A 9,936-nucleotide genomic window follows, 5' to 3' on the forward strand; every position below is an offset into this window, starting at 1 on the left:
GAGGAGGCGATTGTAAACGGGGGATTTGTCTTGTTAATGATTGAGTAAGTACAGAGGCTGGTCTCTGCTCTGTGGACTCAGTCAGTCACAGCCAAACAACAAAATAATCAGATTGGGAGCGACACGGGATCATTCTGTGAATCTGAACATCTGTACAAACTGGACACGGTTTCTTTATTCAAGTTATATGCACTGTGTTGTGCAACGTAACATAAAAACATACGAACTGGTTAACGAACCAGCTTGGAGCAGTTTTTGTTAAATGTTGGTGTGGTTTTTACAAGCAAGATGTTGGCTGTTCACCTCGTCTCCTTCCTGTTCTCCAAACTCCAGGAGGATCCCACCAAGAAGGTAAGACTGGTGTGTTACAGTGTTAAACTTCATAGTCATTTATTCAAAAGCCGATTCTGCAGTTTCGTGATATTCCACGTTTAATTTTGGGTTTATTCTGTTGTTGCAAAAAGATATAAAACAATAAAAACAGAATATAAAACCAGTAAAACACACTAAAATAAAGATAGCTCAGTGCTAACATGATCAAGGTCCGTTTAATCTGAAGTTAACTGTGTCACCCTTTGTCTTTGGCTGGAAAATGATTAACACACTTTCATGATCATGTCACGCTCGTTGTCCTCTCTCGCACGCGCGCACACACACACACACACACGGGTACAAAATATTGACACAAACAAAGTGACAGGCAGCTTTGATGCACGTACGCCCCGATGGACATGGACATGTCGTCACAGTGATCATTTGGCTGAGCACAGAGGCATTTATATTTAAATTGACTTCAAACCAGAGTCACATGTACTTAAATTTAATTCATTTATATAATAAATAAATATCCTTTAAGCTACACAGTGTGCAATTGTAGGTGATGTTGTTGTTGTTGCTATTATTCTACCTCTGTTTGGTCTTTATGAATAGAAGTAATGTTCCATTATTTGTATCATGCAAATCCGGATTTGTCAAGCAATACTATCAGACCTGAGCGTGACTGTGCATCTCGAGCAGCTATTCTTTGTAATGTAGACAACATTTTTTTTTATCTCACTTGTTCATATGTATTTCCAGGTGGACAGATTTCTGCATGCCATGCGTCTCCATGACGACCAGCTGAAGGACATCTCGGCCCGTTTCCTGTCTGAAATGAAGAAGGGTCTTTCGGCGCAAAGCAGCGCTGCCGCCGTGGTGAAGATGCTGCCGACGCACGTCCGCTCCACTCCTGATGGATCAGGTTACACATATGAATTAACATATATATATATACAACTTTTGTCCATATAGTGCACATAATACATTGTGCAGTGTGCATGTACAGTACAATGCAGATGCAATGCATTTTCTATATCTGTCCTCCTGTCTCCTCCAGAAAAGGGTCAGTTTCTGACTCTGGATCTCGGAGGCTCCACGTTTAAGGTTCTCCATGTTAAAGTGAGAGAGGAAATGGGGATTAGGAGAGGAGAAGTCGAGATGGAGGAGAAGACTTACCCCATACCTAAGGGGCTACTTGAGGGGAGAGGATCAGAGGTAAGAAAATAGTCATACAACTCTGATCTAGTCTTATTGTGAAATGGGTTTTGTCACCTTTTAAATGTTGAATCCAAACATAATTAGTTTGGGAAACACTGCTGTATCCACTTCAGATTGTTCTTGTCTTTGCTTTATTTAGTTATTCGACCACGTGTCCGAGTCTCTTAAGGACTTCCTGCACGAGAAGAACATCAGTTTGGAGAAGAAACATCCTCTGGCCTTCACTTTCTCTTTCCCCTGTGAACAATCCTGCCTCGGCAAGGTTTATGTCACTCGTTACATGTTTTCATGAACCTGAACCTGCTGTGTGTGTTTCCGCTTTCATTTATTTTTTAGATTTTCTTTCATAAAAAACCTCCGCTCTCCTCTCTTTTGCAGGGATCGTTGTTGAGTTGGAGTAAAAACTGCCGCGCTCGAGGCGTTCTGGGGAAGGATGTGGTCCAGGCCCTCAGAGAAGCCATTGACAGAACTGGGGTAGGAACTATTTTAAGCCTCAGGGCTGAGGCTCTCCAAAGCAAATTTCCTCTCCATTCCTTTTTTTTTTACAAATGTTGAGTTTGACATCAGAAGGAAGGGATTATAATTTGCTATGTGGACAACAATATCTCGTTTTTATAAAATGTTTCCTTTTACATTCTAACCTTGACAGGTTGATCATTGTAAGTCTCTATGGATAACAGCGTCTGCCAAATGACTTGATGTAAATGAATACGTCCAGGGATTCTTGTCAGTTTTGGTACAAAAGTCAGAGTGGAAACTATCCTGTAATGAGGCATAGAGCTGAAACAATTCATCGATTAATCAGTTAGAAGCTTTTTTCATCAGTAAAACAAGATTTCTGATTGTTTTAGCTTCCTAAATGTGAATATTTTCTATAGTTTCTTTGCTCCACATAACAGAGAAATCATTCAAACTGAATCATTTTGGTTTGTGGACAAAAAACAAGAACGTTCGAGAACATCGTCATTTCCGGGGTTTGACAAACACTGATCAACGTTTTTTGACATTTTATGGACCAAACGATTTAACGACGTTAGTCGCAGCTCTAATGGTACATATATGTCGCTCTCTCTCTGTAGGGAATGAACGTAGAGGTGTTGGCGATGGTTAATGACACCGTGGCGACCATGATGACCTGTGGCGTTGAGGACAGGCACTGTGAAGTGGGACTCATTGTTGGTAAGCACTAAGCACCGAGAGTAGTATAAAAAAGAAACCGGTGAAAGTTTATACACTGCCGTTCACTACCCGTGTTTCTCTGTGCAGGCACGGGCACCAATGCGTGCTACATGGAGGAGCTGCGTCACATTGACCTGGCGGAGGGAGACGAGGGCAGGATGTGCGTGAACACAGAGTGGGGAGCGTTCGGAGACGACGGGGCTCTGAAGGATTTCATCACCGAGTATGACAGGGAGGTCGATGCAGCCTCCAACAACGCCGGGAGGCAGATGTAAGGAGCGCAGCTATTGGAATTTTTATAGTGACGATGATGCGTGTAAAGGTCGAGACATATTATGCAAAATCCACTTTTTAATCGTTTTAATATTTGGGACTCTGGAGGCCCTATGAGTAGGCAAAGTGTGAAAAAAGACGACTCACTCGTGTTTTTGTGGCCCCAAAAACATAAGCGAGTCAAGTACAGGAGATAAAACATGTGATGTTGACTTCCGTATTCATTGTTACGTCACAATGAGACATTACTGGAGCTCCGCTTTGTCCCTTAAAAAACGCGAGAGTGCAGGCGAGGGCAATAGTATCCGGAAGAGCGGAAGTCTGTGAAGTGTTCTATTCTTGGCTGCACAGTGCAGCACAGAGTTCTACACAAACTTCCAGCGTCAGAGGATTTACGTGTCCGGTGGATACGACGGCAATGTGGCGGCTCGAGTCGGCAAATGATGGCTTTTCCAAACGCTAACTGCTGTTAGCTGCTGGAGCCTCAGTGATGCTGACGTAGTTTCCTGTGTCTCATTTGCATTTAAAGAGACAGACACTCAAAACAGAGTGTTCTGAACAGGGCTGTTTTTTGCAGGGTGATTGAACTGCTGTGGTGCTTCATTCTTAAGGTGTTTTGACCAAAGCATGTCACAGACATGTTCATTAGGACACCAGGGAACTAGGTTAACTTGGTGAAATAGGGTATACTATGTCTACTTTAAGCAACAAACTCCTCATTGCAGCTTTGAGAAGATGGTGAGTGGGATGTATCTGGGCGAGCTGGTGAGACTGGCGCTGTTGAAGATGGCGAGAATGGCACTATTGTTTGACGGACACGTCTCTGATGCGCTGAAGACCAAAGGAAAAATAACCACCGCACACGTGACAGCCATGGAGGAGTGAGTCCTCTTTCTCTTTGTGTCATTCTACCTTTTCCACACAACATATTATTATTATTATTATCATTATTATTATAATAATAAATGTCCATCTTACTCAGGAACAAAAATGGTTTGAAAAACACCAGATCCATCCTCACGGGTCTCAACTTGTCCCCTTCACAAAACGACTGCGTTGCCGTTCAGCACGTCGCCACCGTCGTGTCCTTCAGGTCCTCCAATCTGGTGGCCGCAGGTCTGGCGGCCATCTTGACTCAAATCAAGCGAAACCGCAAGTTGAGGACATTCCGGGTCTCTGTCGGCGTGGACGGAACCGTGTACAAGACCCACCCTCAGTGAGTTACTGAACACTTTCATGAAAGACATTCTGACAGGTGTACAAATGAAATGAATGATGACGGACTTTAGCTTAGCTGCTTCATTTTTAAGGTGAAAAGATCTATTTGAGAAGTAAAGAGATTAATATTTTCAAAAGATCACTTTATTTTTTATCCAAAATCACTACAGACCAGAAATTTGCACAGATCCTCTAATATAAATAATTTTTTTTTACTGTTCAGACTCACCAGGACTGTCTTTTACTCCAAAAGCAGTCGACACCCTTAACGTAAAGTAACTGATATGTTGATTTATTGACATTTGCTAGTAATTGTGTGACCCATCATTATCATTAATTTTCATTATTATCATTTTCCCATGATAAAATACTTTGAGATTCCTATAAATTACATAATAATACTCTGTGGGTGATTTCTCACACATAATGCTTATTCTAAAGTTACAAAAACAGAAAAAATATTAAAATTTTGCAGCAATTGTACACTTATACAAACGTATTTATGGTATTCTGTTTAATTTCTGCCAATAAACTTAAATGCTAAATGTTACACTGATTCTAAATCGTCCTTCCATCACGTGTCAGACGTTGTGTAGTTGCTGCAGGTTACCAATAGAGGTCGTAACGAATGAACATCACGAACGTTCTATTCCAGGTATCCGAAACGTCTTCACAAAGTGCTGAAGCGCTTACTTCCCGAGTGTCAGGTCCGATTCATCTTGTCAAACGGTGGCAGCAGCAAAGGAGCAGCGTTGGTCACGGCAGTCGCCCAAAGACTGGCATCGCAGAAGCAGAAGGTACAGACGCTCAGTGTGTGTGTTTCTCCGATCGTCTTATCTCCATGAATACGGGTTACATTTGACCACTTGTGTGTCCACTTCCACCTCCAGGTGGATGAGACTCTGTCTCCCTTCAGACTGAGCTGCCAGCAGCTCCAGGTGGTGAAGGCCAGGATGAGAGCAGGGATGGAGGCCGGGCTGAGGAGAGAAGGTGGCGCTGAACTCAAGATGCTTCCTTCCTTTGTGTGTCACACGTCTGACGGCACAGGTCAGAGAAAACACCTGGAATTACACTTACAACTCTGTTCGTTATGGAAGTTCACGTTAAACGTTTTTTCTTTTTTCAAGAACACGGCAGATATCTTGCCCTCGATCTGAGAGGAGCCAACTTCAAAGCTCTGCTGGTGAACTTTAAAAACGGTCTGCAAAAGGCAGAGCTCTACAGCAAGATCTACGCTATACCAGCGGAGACGACGCAGGGACCTGGAGCAGAGGTGAGCCTCACGTTTACTGTCAGCACGTATGAATAATAATATATAGAGAGAAATACGCTGTCAAACAAACCATTCAAACCATTCTCTCTTTCTCTCTCTGTGTGTGTTTCTAGTTGTTTGATCACATTGCAGAGTGTGTCGGTGACTTTCTGGATTACATGGGGATTAAAAACCTTGGACTTCCTGCAGGATTTATCTTCCCTTTCCCCTGCAAGCAGACGGCCATTGATGCAGTAAGTGTCAAAACGTGGATCCTGGGCTTGATTGACTTTAATTTATGTGACAATAGTAAGTGATATACAGATGAAATATTATAAATAAAGGGCGGAACTTCACCAAATTGCTCCCTGTGGGAATGCAACGGACTTATTTTGTACACAGAACATACAGAAGTGGTTAAATAATTTTCAATAACTGGCAATGAAACATCTTTTTCTGTAGAAGTGGAGAAAACCACTGGAATAATTACAATCTGGACACTGTCATATTTTGAAAGTTCTATGTCTGTTTTTTCCTCCTTTCTTTTCTTTGGACCTGTCTTACATGTCTTTGTTTTTATTTAATTATCATATGTACAAAAGTAGAATGACACTAAGGAGAGTTGTGTGTGTCTGTACAGGGCACATTGGTGTGTTGGACCAAAGGCTTCAAGGCCACAGACTGTGAAGGACACGATGTTGTTAAAATGCTGCAGGAGGCCATTAAGAGACGCAACGTAAGTAAAAAAAAAAAAAAAAAAAAATCAAAAGAGCAGGATGGAGTGGTGTTGGAATAATTCCACACTCTTTTCCTTTGTTATGTAAACAAGGACAATGCAGCTGCTCTACAAAACATTCACATTCCACTTTATTTCCTTTGACGACTTATGTGCCGAACACCTTTAACCTTTTACAGGACTTTGAGTTGGACGTAGCCGCTGTCGTCAACGACACAGTCGGGACCATGATGAGCTGCGCCTACGAAGACCCTCGGTGTGAAGTTGGACTGATTGTTGGTATGTGGCCTTGAAGAGAAACTGACACATTCACCGCACTCTCTGTGGTAAATACGGGGAAATTAAAGACAGTTCTCAGGGTAAAAACTCATGCTCAGTTTCCTACAGCATCAGTAAGTAACACTCTACCAGTTTGGAAGAATAACCATCCACCTGTCTTTTACCACTTTATCCTCCACACGGTGCCAATCCCAGTTGACATAGGGCAAAAAAGAGGGGGAACACTCTGGACAGGTCACTAGTCCATCACAGGCCAGGGCCACATAGAGACAAACAACCATTCACTCTGCAAGATTTACCATTATTATTATAATGTCGTGATAAAATTGGATTATTTATTCACGGGGCCATGTTCAACTTTGTCAGAAACTTTCATTTAAATTATCCCTGTTTTTCAAGTTATGCTGCTCACAAGCAAACTATCACGTATCAACGTTCTCTTCTTGGTGGAGGTAAATGTTAGTATATTGGCTGCCCTCTACTGGTGGGAATCCAGTTATTGCGATTGCATTTTGCTACTGGCTGATCTGGAGGCACATAATTACATGAATTGAATGTACTTTATTGTATAGTATAGTAAAATGTAGTATATTATAGTATAGTATAGTATTTACCATACTACAGTCACACCACAAGAAAAACATTTTTTTTTCTACACATTTTTCACCTGAATTACACATCTTTGCGGCTGTGATGTTTATTTTTTTTCAACGAATGCATTTATTTATTATTATTACAATTCCAGTTCTCTTCTTGGTGGAGGTAAATGTTAGTATATTGGCTGCCCTCTACTGGTGGGAATCCAGTTATTGCATTTTGCTACTGGCTGATCTGGAGGCACATAATTACATGAATTGAATGTACTTTATTGTATAGTATAGCAAAATGTAGAATAATATAGTATAGTATAGTATTTACCATTCTGAAAATGCATTTGTGGTCCGGTTTGTGGTCTGACACCACAACTGTGTCACAGTTTAAAATGGATTTACTTTCTAAACACCAAACAATATACTGATTTTACAATATAGAAAATGCTATACGTGTAACGTTTTATTAAAAGCAACGGTGTGATTGTTTTAACAGGAGCTGGAAGTAATGTTTGTTACATGGAGGAACTGAGGAACATCAAGACTGAGAGACATGAGGTGATGCCCGAGGACACGTGGGGGAAATGAATGAATGAATGAATGAATGAACTCTTCCAACTCATATTTAATGATTGCCCTCATTTGTGTCTCCGCTCAACAGGAAGGTGGAACAGAAAGAGAAGAGAAAACAACAGGGGGCGCTGCGGTGGAGAGGATGTGTATAAACACAGAGTGGGGAGGTCTGGGTGAGGCTGGTTCTCTGGATGATATCGTCACTCCTTCTGATGTGGAGGTGGATCAAAACTCAGTCAACCCTGAAAAACAAAGGTGAGGGAAGCTCATGTCCAAAAAAATCTTACTCGGGTGATCATGCAATTATGTCAAAGTGGGCTAAAAACCAACATTGTTTGTGTGTGTGTGTATGTGTTTAGGTTTGAAAAGCTGACCAGTGGTATGTATTTAGGTGAAGTTGTGCGTCACACGTTGTTGGATTTAACCAGGAGAGGTTTGCTGTTCAGAGGACGCGTCACTGACGCTCTAAAGACACCTGGAATCATCCAAACCAAATATCTGTCACAAATAGAGAGGTAAGGGAACAGTGTGATGTAACCATCTTTGTGAGGACCTTTAACTTTTTGAGGATGTGAACTCCACAGTATTCAATCTGTAAACCATCGTTTTGTTTTCCCTTTGTCCCCCTCTAGTGACCGTCTGGCTCTACTGCAGGTCAGATCTATTCTCCAGCGTCTGGGCCTGGACTCCACCTGTGATGACAGCATCATCGTGAAAGAGGTACTGTAGAAGAAAAGACTCGTACGTCACGAGTCAGTGCTCAGGTTTTTCCTGGTACACGTGTCAAGAACACGGACTTTATTTAAAATTTAAAGATAAAATGATGTTTGAGCTGAATTACGGTGTCAGTTGTACCTTGACTGTGAAGTACAAAATATATATACGTTTCAAGAAGTCATCTTTGGTTGATTTTCACCACTCTGTCTTAAAGTACATGTGTCAAACTCAAGGCCCGGGGGCCCAGATGTGGCCCACCACGTCATTTTATGTGGCTCACGAGTGATTAATTGGTTTTAAAAATCTGTGTTAAAATAGGTCTATGTTGCTTTAAGGCATGAGTTGACCATAAATTACATTTCCCACAATGCATGGCGACTGCGTTACCCGCAAAGCGACGGCACCGTCACTAGATCGCAGTGTATCGTGGTATATGCATCATGCGACGAGTGAAATTGAATAAGTAATTAATACAGAAAGTTATTAAGCAATATGTTACAGAGTAGGTACCTTTATTTTACATTATATTTGGTTACATTTAGTTACATAAAATATTGATAATACAATGATAGGGTACTGATTTCCATTGTTAGGTATGTGGAGCAGTGTCACATCGGGCAGCTCAGCTGTGCGGGGCAGGAATCTCAGCCGTGGTCGATAAAATCAGAGAAAACCGAGGACTGGACCACCTCGACGTCACCGTAGGGGTAGAGGGGAAGCTCTACAAACTACATCCACAGTAAGTTATTTTTTTTAGTTATTTCTTGTTTTTAAAAAATCAAAGTGTTCAAAGTGTCCGTGTACATTGCCTTGTCTTGAACGAACTTTCTAAAAGGCATAAATTCTTCTTCTTGTCGTTCCTAGTTTCTCGAGAGTCGTCCAGGAGACGGTCAGAGTGTTGTCTCCTCAGTGTTTGGTGACCTTCCTCCCATCAGAGGAAGGCAGAATGAAGGGTGCTGCCCTCGTCACAGCTGCAGTGAAACAGATGATGTAACGTCACATCATGGGGAAAAATATATATACTTTTTTAAACCAAAGTTCCCTTTATATATATATGTATATATATATACATATATATATCACAGTAAAGTTACTTTCACCTGTTTCTGAAATAAGTCAATTTGTGAAGCATTTTTTACCTGACACTAAGGAACTTTACCAGTCGTTTTCTTTATGGAAAATCAAGCATACCTCAAAGTTTACTGCTTACCAGGGATTAATCCTCCGTCCTTCATAATGATTTAAGAATCTAATTCAAACAAAATCAAAAGACTCGCTTAAAGAAAATGTTTATAATTTGTCAGTTAGAAAGATCTTCCTTTATAGCTGGAACTGTCGCCGCACTACACACTGTATTGCTGTTGTCTTCTTGATGTTGTTGCTGTGCTTCTGTGTGTGTTTACAAAAACTACTGTCACTCCATTCAACTGTTTTGCTGACATTTGATTTCAGATGGCAGTGATTAAATATATTTTTGTTTATTTTAAACTCTTTTCTGAACTCTTTGTGGTGTCGACACTGACCTTGTCCTGGGACCCAAACCTGGTCCTGCTCAAACAGAACCTGATTTCTGAGGCTCTGGT

General features: G+C 41.3%; 1 protein-coding gene across 1 annotated transcript; it reads left to right on the plus strand.

Moving 5' to 3' along the window:
• Window positions 1–288: 288 nt before the first annotated feature.
• Window positions 289–9,347, plus strand: LOC310936547 (hexokinase HKDC1-like; the record flags this gene model as incomplete). Its single annotated transcript, XM_083900620.1, has 21 exons — window positions 289–351; window positions 1,078–1,240; window positions 1,376–1,533; window positions 1,676–1,798; window positions 1,915–2,010; window positions 2,616–2,715; window positions 2,803–2,986; window positions 3,714–3,869; window positions 3,971–4,204; window positions 4,862–5,003; window positions 5,097–5,253; window positions 5,334–5,479; window positions 5,593–5,712; window positions 6,099–6,194; window positions 6,374–6,473; window positions 7,560–7,621; window positions 7,725–7,891; window positions 7,996–8,151; window positions 8,269–8,356; window positions 8,947–9,092; window positions 9,218–9,347. The coding sequence occupies 21 exons, from the start codon at window positions 289–291 to the stop codon at window positions 9,345–9,347; spliced, it is 2,787 nt and encodes a 928-aa protein (XP_083756746.1).
• Between the last annotated feature and the right edge of the window lie 589 nt (window positions 9,348–9,936).

Source organism: Microchirus variegatus (genome assembly GCF_963457635.1).
Source record: "Microchirus variegatus genome assembly, chromosome: 14".
Classification (NCBI taxonomy): domain Eukaryota; kingdom Metazoa; phylum Chordata; class Actinopteri; order Pleuronectiformes; family Soleidae; genus Microchirus; species Microchirus variegatus.